Source organism: Chiloscyllium plagiosum, unplaced genomic scaffold, assembly GCF_037043375.1.
Source record: "Chiloscyllium plagiosum isolate Xiang-an unplaced genomic scaffold, Cpla_swu_hap1 HiC_scaffold_18, whole genome shotgun sequence".
Taxonomy (NCBI): domain Eukaryota; kingdom Metazoa; phylum Chordata; class Chondrichthyes; order Orectolobiformes; family Hemiscylliidae; genus Chiloscyllium; species Chiloscyllium plagiosum.
Genome location: NW_028270156.1, coordinates 66,423,829 through 66,451,129, shown reverse-complemented (window position 1 = coordinate 66,451,129; position 27,301 = coordinate 66,423,829). Strand labels below are relative to the sequence as shown.

General features: G+C 44.0%; 1 protein-coding gene across 8 annotated transcripts in view; it reads left to right on the top strand.

Annotated features, from left to right (window-relative positions):
• dgkza (diacylglycerol kinase, zeta a) overlaps window positions 1-27,301 on the top strand; it is a 553,752-nt gene that overhangs the window by 292,779 nt on the left and 233,672 nt on the right. For all 8 annotated transcript variants that reach the window (XM_087996765.1, XM_087996764.1, XM_087996762.1 and 5 more), the window contains 3 exons: window positions 8,297-8,408; window positions 9,014-9,213; window positions 22,248-22,348. In XM_087996765.1, coding sequence (XP_087852891.1) covers window positions 8,297-8,408; window positions 9,014-9,213; window positions 22,248-22,348 — 413 coding nt within the window. The remainder of the gene's footprint in view (window positions 1-8,296; window positions 8,409-9,013; window positions 9,214-22,247; window positions 22,349-27,301) is intronic.

The window sequence follows — 27,301 nt, the reverse complement described above, 5'->3', positions numbered from 1 at the left end:
TCTGTTGTTTGTGAGATCACTTAGTTCTGTCAATGGCATGTTGCTTCTACTATTTGACATGCTAATATTTCTAGCATCTCCTCATTTTTAGGTATGCCTGGTCCTGCTCCTGGCATGCCCTCCTGCACTCTCCATTGAGCTAGCATTGATCCCCTGGTTTCATGGTAATGGTAGAGTGGGAGATATGTCGAGCCATGAGATTGCAGATTGTGTTGGAGTACGATAGTTGTGGCTGCTTATAGCCCACAGCGCCTCATAGAGGTACAGTCTTGCATTGCTAGGTCTATTCAAAGTCCATCCCGCTAGTTGTGCTGGAAATGTGTAGCAACTGAGCCAGTCTTGGCTGTTCTGCTGTTAACTGTTGGAGGAATTTAGATCTCAACAGGGCTAGGAGCAGGGACCCCATCTTCTCCTTGGTCTGTGAAGTGGGATATAACTCAATCAAAATGCAAGAGGAGCAGATTAGGATAACTGGGGAAAACCATAGAATCCCTACAGTGGCGATAGAGGCTATTCATCCCATTGAGTCTGCACTGACCTTTTGAAGAGCATCCCACCCAAACTCCAAAGACAGGGTGAAGCAGAAGGAGGGAGCCATGCCTGTTTAGGGTGAGTAAGATCATGTTGGTCAAGGCACATTTTTTAATTGAACTGTTAATAATTGAGTTTACTGGACCTCTGAATGTCAGGGGTCTGAGAAAATAACAAGTATTAGTCTGCTGAACTCCCTTGGCCAGTGGGTATTCCAGAGATGTTAGTCCTTCCTCTTGACTGTATTCTCCATGTGCACTCACACTTGTTTTCTCAGTTTATCCATCTGCCCCTCATCCAGGGGTAGAAGCAACTATCTGGAAAGATTTTCTAAAACTCCTAGCTAATTGAATTAATCATTTGAATTTAGCCAGGATGAAGAGATTTGCAGTTTCCTGGCATTGTCTTCTCAGAAGCACAGGAATGAGCCAAATTTGAATTCCTGCAGAGTCCATCTGTAGGTGATGGTTATATGTCCCTTTCCTGACCCATAAATGACATCTTTGTTATTTCTACAGCCCTTCCCCTTTCCTTGATTGATGGAAAGAAGAAGAGAGCAAAACAAGCGTACATTGTGGAAAAGGCCATGTTTCTCTTCAAATACGTAACTCAAGATGTGTAACGTCATATCCAAAAGACTACCTCTCGCCCCCTATTTCTGATTCCTCACTGTCCAAGATTCCAGTATACTGACTAATAGGATTGAAGTTGTTAAATGCTTCATAAAATGCTTCAATTGCTCTGGAAAGAGTTCAGAGGGAGCTTCATTGAATCAGGCATTTTTATTTAATTGTTATTTTTGACAGCAACTAAGTAATCAACAGCGACAACTTGTATTTTATATAGTGCCTTCTGCATAATATGGCGTATCCAGGTACTTCACAGGCAACTGATAAATCAACACATGATGCTGAATCACAGATGGCAGTATTAAGTCAAAACCTTTGCTCAAAGATTTTGGATTTAAGGAATATCTTAAAGGAGTTAAGTGATGTTATGCGAGGGCATTCCAGAGCTTACGGTGTAAGCAGCTGAAGGCAGAGTCACCAATGATGGAGTGGTTAAAATCACAGATGCTCAAGAGGCCAGAATTAGATGAGTGCAGATATCTCAGATGCTTGTGTACTTGGAGGAGATTGCTAAGGTTAGGAAGGGTAGAAAGATTTGAAAGTAAGGGTGAGAATTTTAAAGTTGAGCCTCTGCATGTCAGTGAGTACAGGAGTGATCATTGAACAGGACTTGGATTAGTAAAGACGTGGGTGGCAGATTTTTGCATAAATGCAGGAAAAGGTATGGGAATATTGATGTGAGAGAAGTGTGTTAGAATGGTCAAGTCTCAAGGTAATAAAGGAATGAGTGAGGGTTTCAGCAAAGTTGAGCTGAGACAGGGACTACATTGGATGATGTTATGGGGGTGGAATGTTGGCAGAGATATGAGGCTGGAAGTTCATTTTAGCATCAGCTATAACATTAAGGTTGTGAACAGAGTGGTTTTATCTCAGACTGTTGCCAGGAAGAAACCCAGAGTTGGTGACTCAAATAGAATTTGGAGGACCAAAAGCAGTGGCTTCAGTCTTCCCAATATTTAATTGAGGGAATATTTTTCTCATCCAGTACTGGATGCCTGAGAGTTCAGCCGCATTTGTGGAGTCATAGAGACGTACAGCACAGAAACAGACCCTTCGGTCCAACTCATCCATGCTGACCAGATGGCCCAAATTAATTTAGTCCCATTTGCCTTATTCATATACCCATCCAGATGCCTTTTTAATGTTGAAATTGTGCAAGCCTCTATCACTTCCTTTGGCACCCCCTTTTAAATCTTTCCCCACACACCTTCAACTTATACCCTCTAGTTTTGAATTCCCAAGAGGCCGGAATTAGATGAGTGCAGATATCTCAGACACTTGTGTACTTGGAGGAGATTGCTAAGGTTAGGAAGGGTAGAAAGATTTGAAAGTAAGGGTGAGAATTTTAAAGTTGAGCTATTCACCCTATTTATACCCCTCATGATTTTATAAACCTCTATAAGGTCACCCCTCAGCCTCCAACACTCCAGGGAAGATAGCCCTAGCCTATTTAGCCTGTCCCTACAGTTCAAATGCTCCAACCCTGACAGCATCCTTGTAAATTTTTTTCTGAATCCTTTCAAGTTTAATAACATCTTTCCTATGTCAGGAAGACCAGAATTAAATGCAGTATTCCAAAAATGGCCTAACCAATATCCTGTACAGCTGCAACATGACCTCCCAACTCCTTTACTCAATGCATTGACCAACAAAGGCTAGAATACCAAACACTGCCTTCACTTCCCTATCTACCTGTGATTCGACTTTCGAGGAGCTATGAACATGCACCCCAAGGGTCTGTTTTGTTCGCCAACGTTCCCCAGGACCTTATCATTAAGCGTATGTGTCCTGCCCTGATTTGCCACATCAAAGTGCAGTACTTCACATTTATCTAAATTAAATTCCATCTGCCACACATTGTCGCATTTGCCCATCTGATCAAGGTCCCATTGATCTCTAAGGTAACTTTCTTATATGTCCACTGCACTGCCAATTTTGTTGTCATCTGTAAACTTAATAACCAATAGAACAAGGTGTTGGCAATGTACGTGTGAAAACCAATGCTTTTCTGTTTAATCATGTTGGCAAGGGGTAGTATGTAGTTGAGAAAAAGAAAGGGATGAGGGATGCCAGAGATAACATTGCAAGAGTAAAAAGAGAAGCCACTGCAAGTAGACTGGGATCGGGAGAGAGCAGACCCTCCCAGCGGACAACAGTGGGAATGGGTAGAGCTAAATCCATTTTAAAAAAAACTGCAGGTTAAGAAGGATAGGAGAGAAACTTTACCTTCATCCCAGTCGTGCAGGTTGTAACTAGTGACTTCGAAAAGAGCCAATTTGGCACAGGGGCAAGGAAGAAATCTGATTGGAAAGGTTTGTGTAATTCCAGGAAACGTCATCAGAGATTTGAGGGGTATAAATGTGTCTAAGGACTCTAGAGAAGGTAGGGAGGCTGACAAGTGGACTGTAGTTTGCAAGGACAGTGGGATTGGTGTTTTAAGAAGAGGGGTAATGACAAGAGATTTAGAGAAGAGAAGGGATATAGCCGATAAGAAAACTATTAACAATATTGATCAACATGGGTCTAGGATGGAATCGAAAACAGAAATTGCTGGGAAGTCTAAGCAAGTCTGCAGCATCTGTGGAGAGAAATCAGAGTTAATCTTTCAGGTCCAGTAACCTCCTTCAGAACTGTCCCTCTGGTCTAGCTTGGAATGTTTGGTGATTATCAGTTTTTAGTAGGAATAGGGCCACTGGAACAGGAAGTGAGTCTTATGGACAGGGTGAGCTCAGAAAAGCCACAAGGACAGATGGGTGAGAAACAGAGAATGAGTAAGGTACCTATAGAGGAAGTTTGACTAGGTAGGCTATTGGAAATGAGCAAAACATCAAAGGAAACTGATCAGACGGTCTCTATCTTGGTGACAAAGAAATTCATGAGCTCCTCACACTTCTGGAGATGAAGTTGGAAGAACTGGGTGAGGGGTTCAAGTAGCCAGCTTTGCAAATGTCTTTGTTCTGTGGACTTAAGGAAGCAGCATTAGGGGGCCGTACTAAGAGAATAGCCTGGATAAGAGAGAATAACTGCCTTATCCAAAACAAAAACATCAAAGGTGGAGGTTAGGAGCCTATTCAGTAAACCACTAGCTGCAGAAATATTGTAAATGGACGGTCAGAAGTTTCTCAGTTGGGATTTTGAAAATGCCTTTATAAATGAGTTGGCAGATTAGTTTTATTTTAAACCAGGAATCGAGACAGAGAGGTAAGATTGGGATGTGGGGGAGAATGACACAGAGAAGTGATCAAAAATAGCTTTATCTGAGGTAGATGTGATGGGACAGGCAATACCACATGGGATGGCTGTGAATATCACAGAATTACCGAAGTGTTATGGTTGCGGGGGGGAGTTTACATGGAGGGAGACATTTTGATGGAAGGGCAGTGAACTCAGAGGAGAGACAACATGACATATTGAGCTCGGGGTTCAAATGTCCCAGGATGAGTGGAGAGTGCAGAGGCTGAGAGAGTAGTGAAAATATCAGGTGAGAAACTTGTCTGGGTGGGTAGAGAATGATGATCTTGAGTGGGTGGTGAGAGGCTTAGAATAAGCTGAGATGTTCAAAGGAGGGAATCTGGCCAAGATGTAATCTGGTGATAAGCAAGCACACCGTTACCATGATGTTAAAAATCACACAACACCAGGTTATGGTCCAACAGGTTTAATTGGAAGCACTAGTTTTCAGAGCGCCGCTCCTTCATCAGGTGTTTATCATCAGACAACCACCTGGTGAAGGAGCAGCGCTCCGAAAGCTAGTGCTTTCAATTAAACCTGTTGGACTACAACCTGGTGTTATGTGATTTTTAACTTTGTACACCCCAGTCCAACACCGGCATCTCCATATCATCATTACCATGACAGTCTTGTCAGGGAAAGTGGAGGAAGATAGAGTCGGACCGGAGACTTTGTCAAGATGTCATCCCACCTCAGTCAGGTCTGATAAAGGCCATCACGTCAATGCAATCTTGGCTACACCTTGTTCACATGTGAAGGGACCTTAAGGAGAAAAACGTACCAAGGAAGGTGAGAGAACTGTGTTCACTGGGTCAGTAATGGGAAGAATATTCTGGAAAGAAGGAAGATCAGCAAGATCCATTCCAGCAGGTGCACTGTGTGGGAGGGCTGATGAGACAGCGGGATGGAGTGATCATAATGAGTCAGCATCAAGCAACTTTGCGTGCCTCAGGGAGATGCCGAGAGAAGACGGAGGAAAATCCAACAGGGAGTTGAGCCTCAGACACTGACGAGGAGGAGGAAGGTTGAGGGTTGGGGTGAGGAATTTGGAGGCCAGAGTATTGGAGGGTGGAGACTGCAGTCTGCCTTAGAGAAGAGAAAAGACTTTGAAAAGTAAGAGGCAAATTGGAAATAGTGATAGGCTCAGAAATGGTCACAAAAAGGCAAAGGAAAATCTCAAGTTACATTAGTCTCGTAACATTACAATTGGATGTGTAAAAACCTTAATAAATGGTATAAGATTTTGTATTATAGGTATTTTTACTGACTTACTCATCTTACTAAATACAGTGTTTCCATTCATTCATTCATACTTGTCTTACTAACCCACTCACAAGTGCTCCATATTTTTGAGTACTGTGTTCTCTTTTCATTCATTTGTAACTCTTTATTTATAATGCAATTTTCCTTCATTCATTCCTAAGCACATGTGTAATTTCTAACTTATTCAGAGCATATAAGCCTAATACTTTTACTAACATTTACTCCTTTAAAAGATAAAAGGGGTTACACATTTTGATGATGCAAGCAGACCAGACAGACACTCTTAATCCTATCGATAGTAGCAGCCAGCATTTAGCAAACGTTTAAACCATCTCCTGTTTCCCTAGGACAGGAGTCACCAAACCTTTGTGTACAATAGATAAAACAGTGTAACACCATAGTGTTAGAATATTAATATATGTAAGAACTGTGTATAAAGAGGCTACTCCAAGAACTATACTTTGGGATTCTATCGCCACCTTGAACTTGTGCTACTGCAGTTGCTGAATAAAGAGGCTATTTTTGATTTCAGTCGTTATTTGAACACAATCCCACAATGGGCAATAAGAGTTTGATAGGTCTGCAAGGGATTACTAAATGAGGATATTCTTGTGCAGGAAGGAGGAGTTCTTATATGTTAGGTTTTGCACTTTAAACCTTGGAAGCATTTCCTGCACAGTCTGAGCACTGCTGCCTCACAGCGCCAGGGACCTGGGTCGATTTCAGTCTCGGGTGACTGCCTGTGTGGAGTTTGCACATTCTCCCCGTGTCTGTGTGGGTTTCCTCCCACAATCCAAAGATGTGCAGGTTAGGTGAATTGGCTGTGCTAAATTGCCCGTAGTGTTAGGTCCATTCGTCAGGGGTAAATGTAAGGAAATGGGTCTGGGAGGGTTACTCTTCGGAAGGTCGGTGTGGGCCAAATGGCCTGTTTCCACACTGTAGGGAGTCTAATCTAACCTAAAAAAAATGTAAAGTAGCAGATGATGTTATATCCGTTTTGGATACAGAGCATTTGACTTCAGATTTGGTGGCTGTGTGTCTGTTCCATGTTTCAGCACTGAGTCAGGCACTGAGCACTGTTTAAACCTGTGACACCATGGGAAACTGGCAGACTGGACAGTCCACAGGCACTCCTGAGAAACAAGTCTCTCAGCTGCACTCAAATATAAAAAAATCATCTGACTGTCCTGTCCATCACAGGTGGAAGCCATAGTGTCAGAATTAATTGAACTTTCTATGTCTATTTCTTCTCTCCTGAAATAAATACTGATTTCAATCTCTAGCTTGTGTGAAACTGTCATTTTAAATGATAGGAAATTAGCAATTCATTCTGAGGTGTTGAGCTCCCTCAGTGACATTTTGAAGTTGTCCCAAGTCATTAATGTTAACTTATACAGTTAAATTTCAAAATGACTGAGCTTATAACAGTGGTTCTCAGTAGTCTATGACAGTTCTGCAAGTGGACTGGACACTAGTTCAAAATACCAGTCACTGCCACACAGTGCCAGGCTGAGGTAACACGAGTTAACTCAAATCCTCACTCGAGTATCATCTCAAACCCAGATGGTTTCCACACGTGACACAAGTTTGTCATCAGTATGACCAATCGCAATCAGCAACACTTATGTTCCCGTTCACAATATCGAAGTGTGGCACTGGATTTTCAACACTTGTAGGATTGGAAAGGAAAAGATTTGGCTAGCCATGGAGCCTGAAAATGTGTTGCTGGAAAAGCGCAGCAGGTCAGGCAGCATCCAGGGAACAGGAGAATCGACAGGCTGCTGACTTAGCCTGCTGGACAAACTTTCCTCATTCCTGAAGAAGGGCTTATGCCCGAAACGTCGATTCTCCTGTTCCCTGGATGCTGCCTGACCTGCTGCGCTTTTCCAGCAACACATTTTCAGCTCTGATCTCCAGCATCTGCAGTCCTCACTTTCTCCTCACTGATACTTTGTGACCAAACATCACCTCATCTATAAGTGGGAGTTGCTGGAAAAGCTCAGCAGGTCTGGCAGCATCTGTGAAGAGAAATCTGAGTTAATGTTTCTGGCCCAGTTACCCTTCTTCTGAGGAAGGGTCACTAGGCCTGAAACGTGAAACTTGATTTCTCTTCACAGATGCTGCCAGACCTGCTGAGCTTTTCCATGAGTTTCTGTTTCTCTTTCTGACTTACAGCATCAGCAGTTCTTTGAGTTTTTATCATTCCATTTATGTATCATCTACAATAATGTTATTTGTCCCATTAAGTCTGATGAAATTTTTTAATGGAGGCAAGAGAAAGCGTGTTGGTTAGGATTGGTGATTGATCCACAACCTCTGTTATCACAAGGCATCTCCTCAGTAGAAAGTTTGAGAATCGCTGCCCTGCAGGAATGCTGGGAAGTGGAGTGGGTTGTGGATGATGGCGATTGGGAGAACGAAGGAGCAAAAAGAAATTGCCTCTGTTGTTGATTACAGCGAACCCTCAATATGACTGCTGGTTCATTGCCAAGTGGCAAGTGACTGCACTCTAATTGAGGACTGGTTCTTCACCCAGTCCTGATGCAACTGAACTTTGACCTGTCAACATGTGTGGTAATTACTTCTCAAAATGTGTTCTTTAAAGTCCACAACTGAGTTGTCTCGCTGTGTTCTACACGCAGGTACTGTGCGGGCACGGTGCCATGGGGAAACCCAAGCGAACATCATGATTTTGAGCCGCAGCGTCATGACGATGGTTACATCGAGGTCATTGGCTTCACCATGGCGTCATTGGTATGTCTCCATTGCCTTGGATCTTTGGGTCTGTGTTGCCCACGGAATGCTTTCCCCTTCTTGTTTATGTTCACCGGTCAGTTGATAACATGAGGAATAGCACAATTGGGATACTCCCTGAAAGTCTGAGTATACAGAAGTTGAGTTGGACCTTGGACCTACTCGATTAGACCAAGGCCAAGTTGTATTCTCCGACCATTTCCCCCGGCTTTGCTCCCTTTAATAGCGGACTTTCTTCCCGAAAGGATATTAGTGAACCAGATGAGGTTTATTGTGACAATCGACCGTGTTTACAAGATCCTGTTTTACAGATGGTATTCACTTCCTGATATCTGTCTTTTCAGATGTTTTTCAGCTATTCTCTACTCCCATTTCTTCAATTGCCCTGATCCCCATTTCTGCCGAGATTTTGGAACAGTCTTATTTTCCCTGAGCAGTCAATTCAGTTTCTGGGTTCCATTTATGTTTCATGATGAACGCAACTTGACCCCTGCACCTGTTAAAGGAGGGTAACTGAATGCTTGAGAGTATCCCTTTTTAACTCTTGCTGCTCAATAACACTTATCTCTTGTCAGTCCTTTCTCTCACTCTTTGTTGTAATTAAGGCTGCTCTGCAAGTTGGAGGACACGGGGAACGGCTCAACCAGTGCCGTGAAGTGACACTAACAACATACAAGTCAATCCCGATGCAGGTGGATGGGGAGCCATGCAAGCTCGCGCCCTCAGTCATTCGCATTTCACTGCGGAATCAGGCAAATATGGTCCAGAAAACCAAGAGGAGGACGTCCATTCCGCTACTTAATGAGTGAGTATCATCGCATCCTGACCATTTGTACCTTCCATTCATTATAGAGGACAATGTAATAGTCATGAGATAGGTGATGAGATTCTAAAAGGAGACAACTCGTTCCTTATTCCATGGCCCACTCATGCTCTTGTTGTACAAAACCTTTGACGAGTAATTAGATATGCTTTGGCTAGCTGAGGAATTGTGTTAGAATGCAGAGGAGGGGTTATTCTATGACAAAGGTTCTTACTTGTAATATCAAAGGGCCTTTTGTTGTCACTAAGAAATACTCACCAGTTGAAAATGTTGTGTAAGACTTTGGGGCACCCTTTTTTTTATTCTTGTATGGATTGTAGGTGTGGCTGGCAAGATCAGTATTTGTTGCCTATCCCTAACTGCCTTTGAACTGAGTACCTCGCCACACCATTTCAGTGGGCACTTAAGAGTCAACTACATTGCTATGGGTCTAACAGCATATGTATGCCAGACCAGGTAAGGGTGGCAGATCTTCCCAAAAGGATATGAGTGAACCAGCTGGGTTTTATCGCGACAATTGACTCTGATCGCAAAGTAGCCATTAGACTAGCTTTTAATTTCAAATGTCACCATCTGTCATGGTGGGGTTTGAACCCATGTTCCCAGAACATTAGCGTGGGCCACTGATTATGACTAATGATATGACTACTGTGCCACCATCTCTCTGTTGTCATGTTTAGTGACTCTGACAGCCTGCTGACCCCGTTTATTTCACCACCCACTCGATCTGACACAAAATACCTACTCTTGCTTTGAGCTTGAAAGAAAGGGAACAAAAAGGTATTGCGTCAGCTGTGTGTTGTGAATTCCGATTGTAATAACCCTGTCTGTTGGTAATCATGCTTTCAGTTGTCGAGGACCAAACTGAAGTCAATGCTGAAATACCATTCCTACACCCCTCTATCTCTTGACCTTGCTCTCCTTGAAGACACTAGTTAAAACTTGTCTCTTTCACCAAATATTTGGTCATCTAACTCAATGTCTTTTTATGTAGCCCGGTGCCATACATTTTTTTTTCTCTACAATACTCTTGTGATACACTTAATGATATTTCACTGCATTAACTGAGTTCAATAGATGTGAAGATGGATTCCAACATAATGTTGCTAAAGAGTGTTTGTGTGTGTGTAGTCAAAATTAATATTCAAAGGCTCAATTGAGCATTGCAATTCTAATCAGATTTATTGTTCTATATGGATATTGCAGCTGCTGGCCCACATACTCCTCCCAGTCAATTAGTTCCATGATGAACTCTTTGTTGCAGCTAAAATCTGAGCATTTTTTTTAAAGCGAGCGAGCAAGCTGAAAGTAGAGGGGAAAATTTATGAGCAGTTACTCCTGGTGGCATTCTTCCTTTAAGTCACCAGCTACTTGTAAAAAGTTTGGACATCGAGTGGAACAAGGGGTGATAATTCATATTCTCCTGCCTAATCCGTGTAATAATACTCTTGTATTAAAAACTTGCATGCACAGTGGAATACTGTGTACATAGGATATGCTCATAGGTCTCCATTGCCTTGCTGAATTCAGTGTTTATGCGAGCAAACTTACAATTTATGATCAGGGTCACTGATTTAAGGAGAAGGAATAAAGCAACCTGAGGATTTGATCTTGATTTTAATTGTGTAAAACATACAATTGTGATCAGCAGCTCATTTCATGGATCTCAAGCTCCATTAACTGCAGTGGGAGATGTAAATCCAAATGCTGATTGACTGTCACCTGTTTTTGTGAGATCACAGTCAAACTGAGTCCCTGTGCTTTTATTGCCTTTACTTTGTGGAGTCTTAGAGCGAGACCGGATCAAATTGCAGCATATGAGGTCTTGAGGTAGACTTATTAGGGTGTGTGTTGAGAGGATGTTTCCCCATCTGAGGAAGTCTAGAGCCAAGCAGCACAGCTTAACAATCAGGTTCTCTCATTTAGGACTAAGCGAAGGAGATTTTTCTCCTTCTAAGGGTCATTAATCTGTGGAATTCTGTTCCCAGAAAGCAGCGGAGGCCATGCCCATTGAACATATATCCAAGGTTGTTAGACAGGCTTTTGATCCCCAGGAGAGGCAAGTACGATAGGGGAGCGGATAGAAAAGTGGAGCTGAGGACATAATCTTATCAAATGGTGGAGCAGGCTTGCGGGCCTAAATGGTCTACCCTTACACCTCATTCTTGTATTTTTGCGGAGGAGCATAAATGGGATTTTCAGGCGCCCATCCTGCAATTGTTCTGGAAAGTGCGCAAGCACAGGTGAGGTAGACTGCGATATTAGTTGATGCTTGCTTCTGTGCAAAATAGAGGATGAAGTCACTCCTTAGCTAACTAATCTGTAACACCTGATATGCTGCCAGGTGGGAGGGTGAAACAGGAGAAGTCGAGGTAGAGCCAGAGAAGGGGGTTTTTGAAGATGTCCTCATGCAGTTTACGTGTCATTAAGTATTTGGAAGTCCAAATAACTAATAATGACTGAATTTGGGAAATGAATTTTGCACTGTGATTAAAATTTGATATTTATCCATTTATATTTAATGGGGCTTAATTTTCAGGAAGTGGTTTTGGACAGCATGGTGGCTCAGTGGTTAGCACTGCTGACTCACAGCACCAGGGACCCGGTTCAATTCCAGGCCACGGGCGACTGCCTGTGTGGAGTTTTCACATTCTCCCGGAGTCTGCATGTGTTTCCCTGGATTCTCCAGTTTCCTCCCATAATCCAAAGGTGTGCAGGTCCAGTGAATTGGCCAAATAGTGTTCAGGGATGTGTGGGTTAGGTACATTTGTCAGGGGTAAATGTAGAGTAATAGGGTCGGGGAATGAGTCTGGATGGGTTACTCTTCGGGGGGAACTTGTTGGGCCTAATGGCCTGTTTCCACATTTTCGGGATTATATGATCTACATATTCCACCAGAAGAGAGTCGATGGTATTGCTTGACTGCCAGTTTACTGTGGAATCTCCAGAATTGAACAACTAACACATTGGGAATATAACTATTGCTATTTCTCTCTGCTCAGAAAGAGCTGTTAGTTAGTATTTACAGAAAAGTAATGTGTCAGCTCTGAACATGCCCCTCATAAAATCTTTGCCTGTGTTTAACTGCGGAGGGAATGTTTTTTGTTCTTTGATGTGATTTGGGTGTTCCAATCCTTAATTGCCATCGAATTGAGTGGTTTGCTGAGCCATTTCAGAGTACAGTAAGAGTCAATCACGAGTAAGGATGTCACATTTTCCTTCCCTAAAGGATACTAGTGAATTAGATGGGTTTCTGTGACCATTTCATGGTCACCATTACTGAAACTAGTTTTTGATTCCAGTTTTTTTTAATGTATATATTTATTGGAAAAAAAAGTTCACTTTTTTTACACAAACCAAAAAAAGTTATAAAAGTACAGAAAAATAGAAATAATACCGTACTATTATGTTATATTACAGTACCATTAACAATAAACTGCCTACTATTCTTTAAGATGCATTCGAGGTATATTTACTTAAAACAAATTAGCACAAACTCAAATTGAATAAAATGACATGAAATTAAATTACAATCCACTAAACTTAAATTGCATTACATTGTATTATATCACATTACTCCACTCGCCACACCGCCATCAGAGTTCCTGTCCATGCGAGCAACAGTGATTATACCCGTATTTACCAACACACACCCCCTCCCCTGGCTCCCCGGACCGCCATATATGGCCCTCACGACTGTATAAAGGCCCTAATCAATACTTCCAACTGATCCATGTCTACATAATTTAGAAAGAGCCATTATGTCTTATAAAATTGCTCCATTCCGTGGTGCACCATACGTGTCAGGTAACACTGAAGGACGTAGTCCATTGGAAGTCTGTGCCACCCTGCAAGACCTGGAATCTTTTCTGATTTCCATCCAAGTCATTAGGATGTTTTTCCTTGCATAGTGCATAAGAATGTCGAATAACCTCTTCCCATGCTCGCCCAAAGAGGAAAGATTCGGTAGCCCCAAAAGGAGGAACACCTCCTTAACTTCCAGGATCCTCTCCAGCTCATTCACTATTGTTCCCTCCTACCCCACCCCCCACGCCACCACCCACCACCAATATCCACGGATCTTGTAACAGGACCAAAAGCAATATGTAAGGGTGCCAATACTGTTTTTACATTTGGGACATTTTAGGGAAGATCCTTTCTTAAACTTTGCTAACCTCTCTGGTGCCATATGGGCCCTGTGGAAGATTCAATTGCATCGCTTGTGCCTTATTGCATAATGAAACCTTCTTCACATTCCCCCATATATCCACCCACGTTTCCAATGAGATTTCTTCCCCTAACTCCTGATTCTAAATCTCGTGGAGTCTCTCCATATCCTCCAGGGCACTCTCTCTTTGCAGATGATATATGGTACGAACTGAGAGAGTGCTCCTGACTTGTAGGGTTGGGTCAAGAGCATGGTCATCTTCTGTATGTATTCCCTAACCTGGAAATATTGGAAAAGGTCCCTATTAGGGATTCCGTATTTCTGACCTAATTGGCTAGAAGACATCAAGACCTCTCCCTCAAATAGATCTCCCAAACAGAAGATTCCTGTATTCTGCCATGGTCTAAAGCTGGTGTCCAGTGACCCTGGGGCTCCCACTAATAGGGTGAATGGCAAAGTCTTAAGCAAATTGCCCTCATGCTGCTGCATTATCCTCCATACTTTTACTGTATTTATGATAATCAGACTTTCACAGTGCTCAATTACTGACCCCATCTTATCTATGAACAGTAAGTTTATGAGGGGAATTTCACCTGCGAGGCCTCCACATTAAACCACATTGACTTTGAGTCATTATGCACCCATTCGCCTACATATGACAGCAGGGTGCCTATTTGATATCTCCTCAAATCTGGGAGGTCCATCCCCCACACCCATCCCTCCAATCGCTGCAAGTCCTGCTTTATCCTCTCAAACAGCTGTATGAAGTTTGCTCCTGATAGCAAGGGGTAATAAAAATTTCCAGATAGAGAAAACTTTTGTGACCTCCAATTTTGTGAAATTTATCTTGTATCCCGAAAAGCTACCGAATAATTTAACTTTTTGTGTTAGCCAGGGTATGGACTTTGCGGGGTTAGCCAAAAACAAAATGACATCGTCCGCATAGAGAGTGATTTTGTGTTCCCCAACTCCCACCTTCGGTGCCATTATTTCAGATAGCGTCCGCCAGTGGTTCAAGTACCAAGGTAAACAGTAGCGGTGACAGGGGACATTCTTGTCAAACTGCCTGTTCCCACACCAAATCCATTGATGAAGGAGCAGTGCTCCGAAAGCTAGTGCTTCCAATTAAACATGTTGGACTATAACCTGGTGTTGTGAAATTTTTAACTTTGTACACCCCAGTCCAACACCGACATCTCCAAATCAAGGTTAACAATGGACACCCATCCCTGCCGGTCCTCATCTCAACCCCTTGCATCTTTACATCAGAGGAGTAACCACCCTTCACCCAGCAAAACAGAGCAATAAAGTAACTAATAAGCTCCAAACCGATATAATATAAACATACCGAGTTTTACCTCAAAGCAATACCAAGCCTATAAAGCCTGAGACCCCAAAAGGCAGAAGAACAAAGAGAGAGAAGATATAAAAAAAAATGTTATAGTATGCCATTGTCCATATGCCTCCTTGCCTCCCTCCTCCTCGGCCAAAGTCTATCATTTCAGCAAGTTCAAAAATTGTTTTTCCGCTGAGTCAAAGTTCTAGACAAGTCCCTCATAACTGAAACGTAGCACTGCTGGGTACCTCAAGAGTATTGAATGTTTAAATCCATTAATGTTTTCTTTACATCATCAGAGGTCTTCCTTTTCTTAACCAAGGCCCCAGAAAAGTCATGAAAAAATAGTATTTTCAAACCTTTATAAGCCAAAGCTTGTGGATTTTTTTCCCAGGCTTCTGGCTGTTTCTATTATTAAATGCTTTTCCTTGTAATGCTGGAGTCACACTAGGACTGGGCGAGGGCGCTGGGCCAGCCCGGACCTGCACATCGCGATCCTGTAGGCCCACTCCACACTCACCCGGCCTGACTCGATCTGCAGGCCCAGCAACTTGGGAAGCCACCTCTCAAGGAAATCAGTGAGGTTTTCACCTTCTTCACACTCGGGTCAGCCCAAGATCCGCAGATTTTTTTTCACCACCTCGATTTTCGAGGTCGTCTACTTGTTCCTGCAGGGCCCGAGCCTGACCTTCCAAGGTTTGAACCCGCCCCATGGAGCTCTCAGTCGTGGCCTTCACAGTCCTCTGCTCCACCACCACCGCACGCCAATCTAAGGCCCGGATCTCCTGCTCATGCTTTGTCAGCGTGGCAGCAATTGGTTCCAGCGCGCTGTCAACTTTTTCGCAGAGTTTTGCAAATTCCCTTAGTAAATTCTGTTGCTCCACTGAATTCAAGCTGCAGGAGTCGAGTTAACGACTGCAGGTATGCCTGACATAGTAGAGGAGTGCCCTGTCTGCTGCACTCCCCTAGGTTCCTTTCCCTTAGATGTCTCCATATGAGCTCCAGATCTTCCAAATCCTAATTTGAAGGGGCCTTAGGTGCGCTACCTATTTCATGAAGCAAATTTTCTTCAGGAGTAAGTAATGTGGTTTGGGGGGAGGGATGGTGGTAGAAGCCCACCTTGCCTAGGGTATGGCACAGAGCCCAACACAGCAGACTATTCAGACTGCCGCCACCTTGAATCCCGATTCCAGTTTTCTTAATTGAATTTAAATTCCATGAGTGACCATGGTGGGCTTTGAACCAGCATACTCAGAGCATCAGCTTGCAACTCTAAGTATATTCCAGGTATAAATTCACTTCAATTATGCAAAATTCACCCTAACCTGTTGCTTCATTTGTGAAGACAGCAAAATACCTTCTTCCTTAAATCTCTGTGATGCCACTAAGAACACACAGCATCAGTCCCTGGAGTAACTTCGGGATAAGTGCTCAATATGTCCCCGGGAATACAACTCGCTTCTGTGGAAACTCACTTGGTTTGCCTCCCCTGTTTCAGGATGATTATATTGAAGTGCTTAAAGTGAGATGCAGTAAGGTAGTTAGAGAGAAGGAGGTGGGTGGGAAGGGGGGGGGGGTGCAGTTGTGGTTTGGCGGTAGTGTCCCTTCCTCTGAGCCAGGAGGCTTTGGTTCAAGTCCCACCTGCTCCAGGGGTGTGTCATAGCACATCTGACCAGGTTAAAAAGGTCAAGATATAGGGAGTTCTGAACATGGGGACACTGTCTCAAAATAGAGCCTGGTCATCAAGGGTAAAAGCACACAGTACCTTCCCACCAAATGGACTTGGAGTTCTCTTCTTCCATAAGGCTATAGACCTTTCAGGGTAAGGCCAGTAAATGATGTTAAGATGTGTCAACCATGATTTTACTTTATAGCTAGATAGGCACAAGAGGCTGAATGGCCTTCCTTTATTTCATTTTGTTGATCTTAGTAAAGTGGGCAGTTTCCATAGCAACTTCATGCCATGACAGTTCTACATCCAGATGACGAGCTGAAAGTGGACCTTGGTATCTCCAGCTTTCAGGAGAAAGTGAGGACTGCAGATGTTGGAGATCAGGGCTGAAAATGTGTTGCTGGAAAAGCGCAGCAGGTCAGGCAGCATCCAAGGAACAGGAGAATCGACGTTTCGGGCATAAGCCCTGAAGAAGGGCTTATGCCCGAAACGTCGATTCTCCTGTTCCTTGGATGCTGCCTGACCTGCTGCGCTTTTCCAGCAACACATTTTCATCTCCAGCTTTCAGTACCAGATGAGGCAATGGTCTGTCTAGTGCCTTTAGGCACCTGGTAGTGCAAACCCATTGTGCTGAGAGATGACTGTGAACTTTGACAATTCACAACTGTTAAGCAATTCTCAACTGTTAAATACTGGCAGTAGGGATGATTGGAAAAAACATAGCCAAGAACTTTCAAAAAGCTGATTGGGGGCAGATGTTCGCAGGTAAAGGGACGGCTGGAAAATGGGAAACCTTCAGAAATGAGATAATGAGAGTCCAGAGAAAGTATATTCCTGTTCTGGTGAAAAGAAAGGCTGGTAGGTATAGGGAATGCTGGATGACTAAAGAAATTGAGGGTTTGGTTGAGAAAATGAAGGAAGCTAATGTCAGGTATAGACAAGATAGATCGAATGAATCCTTAGAGAATAAAGGCAGTGGGAGTATACTTAAGAGGGAAATCAGGAGGGCAAAAAGGGGGACATGAGATAGCTTTGGCAAATAGAGTTAAGGAGAATCCAAAGATTTTTTTACAAATAATTTAAGGACAAAAGGGTAATTAGGGAGAGAATAGGGCCCCTCAAAGATCAGCAAGGCGGCCTTTGTGTGGAGCTGCAGGAGATGGGGCAGATACTAAACAAGTATTTTGCATCAGTATTTACTGTGGAAAAGGACATGGAAGATATAGAATGTAGGGAAATAGATGGTGACATCTTGCAAAATGTCCATATTACATAGGAGGAAGTGCTGGATGCCTTAACTCATAAAGGTGGATAAATCCCCAGTACCTGATCAGGTGTACCCTAGAACGCTGTGGGAAGCTAGGGAACTAATTGTTGGGCCTCTTGCTGAGATATTTGTATTATCGATAGTCACAGGAAGACTGGAGGTTGGCTAATGTGGTGCCACTGTTTCAGAAGGGTGGTAAGGACAAGCCAGGGAACTACAGATCGGTGAGCCTGACCTCAGTGGTGGGCAAGTTGTTGGAGGGAATCCTGAGGGACAGGATGTACATGTATTTGGAAAGGCAAGGACTGATTAGGGATATCTGGTCGGCATGGGAAATCATGTCTCATAAACTTGATTGAGTATTTTGAAGAAGTAACAAAGAGGACTGATGAGGGCAGAATGGTAGACGTAATCTATATGGACTTCAGTAAGGCATTCGACAAGGTTCCCCATGGGAGACTGATCAGCAAGGTTAGATCTCATGGAATACAGGGAGAACTAGCCATTGAGATACAGAACTGGCTTAAAGGTAGAAGACAGAGGGTGGTAGTGCAGGGTTGTTTTTCAGACTGGAGGCCTGTGACCAGTGGAGTGCCACAAGGATTGGTGCTGGGTCCACTACCTTTCATCATTTACATAAATGATTTGGATGTGAGCATAAGAGGTATAGTTAGTAAGTTTGCAGATGACACCAAAATTGGAGGTGTAGTGGACAGCGAAGAGGGTTACCTCAGATTACAACAGGATCTGGACCAGATGGGCCAATGGCCGGAGAAGTGGCAGATGGAGTTTATAGAACATAGAAGAATACAGCGCAGTACAGGCTCTTTAGCCCTCGATGTTGCGCCGATCCAAGCCCACCTAACCTACACTAGCCCACTATCCTCCATATGCCTATCCAATGCCCGCTTAAATGCCCATAAAGAGGGAGAGTCCACCACTGCTACTGGCAGGGCATTCCATGAACTCACGACTCGCTGAATAAAGAACCTACCCCTAACATCTATCCTATACCTACCACCCCTTAATTTAAAGCTATGCCTCCTCGTAATAGCTGACTTCATACGTGGAAAAAGGTTCTCACGGTCAACCCTATCTAAACCCCTAATCATCTTGTACACCTCTATCAAGTCACCCCTAAACCTTCTTTTCTCCAATGAAAACAACCCCAAGTGCCTCAGCCTTTCCTCATACGATCTTCCTACCATACCAGGCAACATCCTGGTAAACCTCCTCTGCACCCGTTCCAGTGCCTCCACATTCTTCCTATAGTATGCCGACCAAAACTGCACACAATACTCCAGATGCGGCTGCACCAGAGTCTTATACAACTGCAACATGACCTCAGGGCTCTGGAACTCAATTCCTCTACCAATAAAAGCCAGTACGCCATATGCCTTCTTCACCTCTCTATTTACCTGGGTGGCAACTTTCAAAGATCTGTGTACATGGACACCAAGATCCCTCTGCCCATCCACACTACCAAGTATCCGACCATTAGCCCAGTACCCCATCTTTTTGTTACTCTTACCAAAGTGAATCACCTCACACTTACCTACATTGAACTCCATTTGCCACCTTTCTGCCCAGTTCTGCAGCTTATCTATATCCCGCTGTAACCTGCCACATCCTTCCTCACTGTCAACAACTCCTCCGACTTTCGTATCATCCGCAAACTTGCTCACCCAACCTTCTAGCCTCTCCTCCAGGTCATTTATAAAAATGACAAACAGCAATAGTCCCAAAACAGATCCTTGCGGAACACCGCTAGTAATGGCACTCCAAGATGAACCTTTACCATCAACTACTACCCTCTGTCTTCTTCCAGCCAGCCAATTCCTAATCCAAACCTCCAACTCACCCTCAATGCCATACATCCGTATTTTTTGCAGTAGCCTACCATGGGGAACCTTATCAAACGCCTTACTAAAATCCATATACACCACATCTACCGCTTTCCCCTCGTCCACCTCCTTAGTCACCTTCTCAAAGAATTCAATAAGGTTTGTGAGACACGACCTGCCCTTCACAAAACCATGCTGACTATCCTTGATCACATTATTCCTATCCAGATGTTCATAAATCCTATCCCTTACAATTCTCTCTAAGACTTCGCCCACAACAGAAGTGAGACTCACCGGCCTATAGTTACTAGGGTTATCCCTACTCCCCTTCTTGAACAAGTGAACCACATTTGCTAGCCTCCAGTCTTCTGGCACTACTCCTGTAGACAACGAGGACATAAAAATCAAGGCCAATGGCTCTGCAATCTCCTCCCTTGCTTCCCAGAGAATCCTAGGATAAATGCCATCAGGCCCAGGGGACTTATCTATTTTCACCCTTTCCAGAATTTCCAACACCTCTTCCCTACATACCTCAAAGCCATTCATTCTACTTAATTGTGACTCAGTATTCACATCGGCAACAATGTCCTGTTCCTGAGTGAATACTGACGAAAAGTATTCATTCAGTGTCTCCCCAATGTCTTCAGCCTCCACACACAACTTCCCACTACTATCCTTGACTGGACCTATTCCTACCCTAGTCATTCTTTTATTCCTGACATACCTATAGAAAGCCTTTGGGTTTTCCCTAATCCTACCAACTTAGGACCTTTCATGTCCCCTCCTTGCTGCTCTTAGCTCTCTCTCTTCAGATCCTTCCTGGCTACCTTATAACTCTCAATCGCCCCAATTGAACCTTCACGCCTCATCTTTACATAGAACGCCCTCTTCCATTTAACAAGGGATTCCAATTCCTTATTAAACCACGGCTCCCTCACACGACCCTTTCCTCCCTGCCTGACAGGTACATACTTATCAAGGGCACTCAATAGTTGTTCCTTGAACAAGCTCCACATATCAATTACGCCCTTGCCTTGAAGCTTACTTTTCCAAGCCACGCATCCTAAGTCATGCCTCACCGTATCATAATTTCCCTACCCTCAGCTATAACTCTTGCCCTGCAGTGCACAGTTATCCCTCTCCATCACTAGAGTTTAATTCCGATAAAAGCGAGGTGCTGCATTTTGGGAAAGCAAAACTTAGCAGGACTTATACACTGAATGGTAAAATCCTAGGGACTGCTGCTAAATCAAGAGACCTCAGAGTGCAGGTTCACAGCTCCTTGAAAGTGGAGTCGCAGGTAGATAGGATAGTAAAGAAGGCATTTGGTATGCTTTCTTTTATTGGTCAGAGTATTGAGTGCAGGAGTTGGGAGGTCATGTTGCGGCTTTACAGGACATTGGTTAGGCCACTTTTGGAATATTGCGTGCAATTCTGGTCTCCTTCCTATCGGAAAGATGTTGTGAAACCTGAGAGGGTTCAGAAAAGATTTACAAGAATGTTGCCAGGGTTGGAGGATCTGAGCTACAGGGAGAGGCTGAACAGGCTGGGGCTGTTTTCCCTGGAGCGTCGGAGGCTGAGGGGTGACCTTATAGAGGTTTACAAAATTATGAGGGGCATGGGTAGGATAAATAGGCAAAGTCTTTTCCCTGGGGTCGGGGAGTCCAGAAGTAGAGGGCATAGGTTTAGGTTGAGAGGGAAAAGATATAAAAGAGACGTAATGGGTGACTTTTTCACGCAGAGTATGGTATGTGTATGGAATGAGCTGCCATAGGAAGTGGTGGAGGCTGGTACAATTGCAACATTTAAGAGGTATCTGGATGGGTATATGAATAGGAAGGGTTTGGAGGGATAAGGGCCGGGTGCTGGCAGGTGGGACAAGATTGGATTGGGATATCTGGTCGGCATGGACTAGTTGGACCGAGGCGTCTGTTGCTGTGCTGTACTCAGAGTCACAGAGATGTACAGCATGGAAACAGACCCTTAGGTCCAACCCGTCCATGCTGTCCCAGATATCCCAACCTAATCTAGTCCCATCTGCCAGCACCCGACCCATATCCCTCCAAACCCTTCTTATTCAGACTCTATGACTCTATAAACAATGTAAAGTGACAGAGCATCAGACCAATGCCTGGATAATGATGTACAGAGAAGGAGGAAAGAACATGCTGCCATGATTCCTCCATTCACGACATGGCTTTGATTGCTGTGAACTGCTCATATACAAAACCTAACTGTGCATGCCAAATATCAGCCAGGACTTCGGGGAGAACTCCCCTACACATTGACACATGGCCACCATCCTCGCTTGTATTGCGCTGAAGCGGCTGTCTTCAGTTTTATGCTCAAATCACGAGCAATGTGAACAGCATGACCGTTTGACCTGGAGGTGAGATGAAGGCTGTAAGAAACTCGAGCAATGAGAGCATTCTGCCAGGGTTCTGTAAATAATGAACCGGTTCTGTTTTTCTTGGTTGCAACTGTGGAGCTGTTTGTATAATCTTCAGGGGACAAAGATGGAACTGGGCATGACTGACAGACTCATTAAAATAGCGAGAGCTCATCACAACACTCTCTCGATTATTGTTTCCGAACCAAAAATGTTAATCAGCAGACTGGAGGTGAAGCCACGATCCCTTATTTTCAGTGTCACTGTTACAATTAAAATTTGATTCTCAGTGTGAATAGTTTTAACGTGTTCTGTTGAAATGATTTATTATCTGCTTCAGTCAGCAGACAGTACCTGAGCGTCTGAAGATACCAGTGAATCGGATCAGCATGCATGACTATGAAGCCTTGCACTATGACAAGGAGAAGCTAAAAGAAGCTTGTAAGTAGCCCGAGCCAATGGAATGATGATTCCTGCCCTCTTCTTTACAATTAAAATCAAAAAAGATTTTTTGCATTAACATAGCGCCTTTCAAAAACATCACAGCTAATAACATTCTATTCACCACCCCCCACCTTTACCTCCGCTACATTGATGGTTGTTTTGGCGCTACCTCGTGCTCCCACCAGGAGGTTGAACAGTTGATTCACTTTACGAACACCTTCCACCTCAATTTTACCTGGACCTCCCTCAGACTCTTCCCTCCCCTTCCCTAGACCTCTCCATTTCTATCTCGGGGGAACCAACTCAACACGGACATTTACTACAAACCGACCGACTCCCACAGCTACCTAGATTACACCTCCTCCCACCCTGCCCCCTGTAAAAACACCATCCCATATTCCCAATTCCTTCGCCTCCACCGCATCTGCTCCCAGGAGGACCAATTCCACTACTGAACAACTCCAAATGGCCTCCTTCTTCAAAGACCGCAATTTCCCCTCCGACGTGGTCGACGACGCTCTCCATCGCATCTCTTCCACTTCCCGCACCTCAGCCCTTGAACCCCGCCCCTCCAATCGCCACCAGGACAGAACCCCACTGGTCCTCACCTACCACCCCACCAACCTCTGGATACATCATATCATCCTCCGTCATTTCCGCCACCTCCAGACACACCCCACCACCAGGGATATATTTCCCTCTCCACCCGTATCTGCATTCAGGAGAGACCACTCCCTCTGTGACTCCCTCGTCAGGTCCACATCCCCCACCAACCCAACCTCCACTCCCGGCACCTTCCTCTGCAACCGCAAGGAGTGCAAAACTTGCACCCACACCTCCCTCCAAGGCCCCAATGGATCCTTCTATATCCGTCGCAAATTCATCTGCACTTCCACACACATCATTTACTGTATCCGCTGCACCCGATGTGGTCTCCTCTACATTGGAGAAACAGGCCGCCTACTTGCGGAAGGACATCTGCACCAACCAACCCAACCGCCCCGTGGCTGAACACTTTAGCTCCCCCTCCCACTCCGCCAATGACATGCAGGTCCTTGGCCTCCTCCATCGCCAGACCCTGGCCACACGACGCCTGGAGGAAGAGCGCCTCATCTTCCGCCTAGGAACCCTCCAACCACACGGGATGAATGTAGATTTCTCCAGCTTCCTCATTTTCCCCTCCCCCCCACCTTATCTCAGTCCCAACCCTCGGATTCAGAACTGCCTTCTTGGACCTGCAATCTTCTTCTCGACCTCTCCGCTCCCACCCCCTCTCCTTCCTATCATCCTCACCCTCACCTCCTTCCATCTATCGTATTCCCAGCGTCCCTCTCCCAAATTCCCTCCCCTCTACCTTTAATCTGAGCCCGCTTGGCACACCATCCTCATTCCTGAAGAAGGGCTTATGCCTGAAACGTCAATTCTCCTGCTCCTTGGATGCTGCCTGGCCTGCTGTGTTTTTCCAGCACCACATTTTTCAACTCTGATCTCCAGCATCTGCAGTCCTCACTTTCTCCTAAGGGATAAGTATTGGTCTGGACACTGATTCCTGCCTTTCTTCTGGGGGTCCTGAGGATCTTTTGCATCTTCCTGATAGGGCAGGTTGGCTTCGGTTCACCCAACATAGAGCATTCCTTTAGTGCCACCCAGACTTCAGCTGCAGGATTACATTACAGCTGGACAATGATACTGCCTTTGTACAGACTGCATCTTCATAATGACATCCCCAGTTCACCTTTGAAGCACACTGTGGTTTGCACCATTCCCCATTGTCTTGCTGTCTAATTGGAATCTCAAGAAGGGATTGTTGCTCCATCAAAATTGATGGATGTGCAATCTTTTGGAGCCTTTTCCCGAAATTAGTCGTCAATACAAAGCAGACATATTAAAGACAAGACCAGCTGAAGAGGTGACACGTGCTCTGTTTCACAATGTCCTGCAGTACAGTGGATTCTGTCTATATGGGTGACAAAGGCAAAATAAACAGTACAGTGAGATTGGGAGTAGCCACAAGGATAAGGTACTGTTTTTAAAATGGTTCAGAATTCTTCACACAAGGTCATACCAGATTCAGGGTTTTTTTAAAAATAAGGTATGAATAAGATATATGTGATGGTAAGGCAGGGAAGGCCCCTGTTTTGAGTTGCACTCGTTCCAACTTTCTAGTGAAGTCACTAACACATGACCGTTGACGCCATGGTCACATCGCAGTGTACCTCAGGAGCATGACTCTCTTACCACCATCAAAATATATTGTGTACAGTTTCAACTGTTGTGGGGATCTCATAATGCTCCCTGGCCTGGATCTTTGCAGTGGTGATTGTTGGGCGCTGCCTCGTGTGGCTATGAATTTCAAAAGAAAGAGGCTGTTTCTGGAAGCAGAGTCCTCTGAAGCTGATCAAACTCTTGAAAAAGGTGGTACCTCACAAAGAAAAAACATGCGACCGTAGACCTTCAGAAACTGTGGGAAATCTTTGCAAAAATGTCATCCCAACTTCCTTAGCGAAAAACACTAGGCCCCAGAGAAGCTGAGGGAAACCCTCACAAAAGTGGAATATAATAATTTTCTCGAGATGGAGTGTCTGGGTAGTAGTTGCAGAAAATCGAATAGAATGCAGCAAGCCACCTCAACAAAGATTTGTTTTGATTTTTTTGAGACGTAATTAGACACTTAAATAACTTTACTGTTGTAGGAATGTATTGCTTCAATGCAACCATTAACTTAAAGGATTCAGTCCTTGAATCTGATATTTGATGGTCAGAGGCTGATATGTCTAGCTCTTGTAAAGCGTCAGGCTTCTCCTGAATCCAGAAAACCTTTGGTCTCGACATTCTCGATTTTCAAGGTTACTAGCTAATAATGCTGGTCCAGATCTTCATCCAGTGTAGGGTCAACGATGTCTACTGATCAAGAAAGTGCATGACTTCCATGCTGTCATTCTCTCCCATGAAATTTGCTGGGTTCTCGTTTGTTCAGAATTTGTTTGGTTTGGTTTTAGGAGCTAATCTTGTATTTCAGGATTGATGAAAATGACCAAATGTGCCACAGTGAAAGCATTAAATATCCTTGCTGGGAAATCGTGTCACTTGCTTGCCATTCCATGATGACAATTCTAATGTTTCAAATGGCAACCTCACCTTTACCTTGGCTTTGATAGGCTGTTCGTTGGATAGTGTCCAACTGAGCTTCATAGTTATATTGTACCATGTTCCCATTTCAAACCATGTTCTGTGCTTGATCTGCTTGATACTCTGGACTGCCTCTTGTCATGTGGGGTCATGTTGAAAGTGTGAAGCACCAAGGAGTTAGTCATCAAGAATGCAAACAAGCTTGCCTCCTGAATCTGCATCTATGCTTGAATAAATGTATCTATAAGATCGTCATTGATGTTTTCCAAGTTCTCTGCCTGCTAGCCATGCTCAATGATAAGATTCTTTTTGGAGCTGAAATAGGTATCAAATGCTAGTCAGACTGACTGACTATCTGCTATAGTTTTATCAACGTCTTGCCTAATGGGCAATGGGGTCTACTGCTCGTGAGAAACCACTCACCTGGAGCTGTTGCGGTTTCAGATAGAGACCTGAGGTTGTTCTGCATCAGTGGAAGTATGACTCTACGTCTTCACAAAATCAAAGGGCAGTGGAAAAGGGTGGGACTGCTCAGTTGACGTGCCACTGCAGACTGTACCTGGCTGTGGTTAAGCCTCCAATTATCGATGGAGGAAGTCTCAGAATTTGTGCCTTGTGGTTCCTCAGATTCGTTTCAGAAAAGCATCATTTCCTCAGATTGCTCTCCTCACTGATGCCACCATATTTTCCAATGGAGTATTTTCTTCTTTTGATGAGCTCAGGCCGAAGTAGAGAATTTCTTTGAAGTAATGTTTGTTATGATACGTACATGGTGATATGGCAGTAAGCCTCATTATTCTGAGCTGCTTTCGTTCCAATCTTCTTGAAGGGTCTCTGACACATGACAACTGAGGGCCACAGTTCAATCACTGCATACCTCAGACAGTCATCTTCAAATTCATCCTACATAAATTGTATTTCTAAGAGCAATTTTATGACATGGTTTATCAGTCAAACATGTAATATGCATGTTTATTTGCAGCCAAATCTAAGGAACTCTTGTCAGAAGTTTTTTTTTTCTGTATTTTGGTTGTGGAGAACTTTTTATGTTGTTTCAGCTCCCTCCACCTTCGATACCTTTGCTGATGTGTCAGAGTGAGCCCCAGAGAAGACCACAGCAGGGAGAGTAGTTTGCAAGATACAGAATAAAAAACATAATTTTGAAACAGATTTTGCTATCGCGCCATTAGATGGCAGTGTTAGCCAATCCTGAATGCATGTTTGTGTAAAAAAAAACTGCATTGTACAAGAAACTTCAATAATCCAGCCTGCCTTGTGCTTAATGCTGGCAAACAAATCCCGAATTGTTGACTGGAACGAGTTTTGAATAAAACGTTTTCCACTTTTCACTATGTAACTTGGCAAATGAGCTTCAGGTTTTGAATTTTCTGTGTTTCTCCCTCCAGTTCAGATACTAATTGCTGTCAAAGTTAATGGCACAAATTAGACTTCTATCTCCTGCTTTCCCACTATTGTTACTGCCTTTGTTGGAACCACACCCATGTGTATAATATAGGCAATGTCCTGCATTTGTAATTTCAGATAATTCTGTCAGGGTCATTATGCTTCTGATCTCATTGCAACCTCATTCAAAAGAGCTGAACCCCAGAGTGCGAAGTGAGTGTGACTGGTCTTGATATCATGGCATCATTTGACCAAGAGTAGCATTACTTGAGCAAAGAAGGAGAATCAGAAGAAAGCTCTCTATTGGTTGGAATCGATTTAGCATAAAAGAAGATGGCTATGGTTATTGGACATCAGTCATCTCAGCTCCAGTACATCTCTGCATGAGCTCTTCAGGAGAATGTCCTGAGCCCAGTC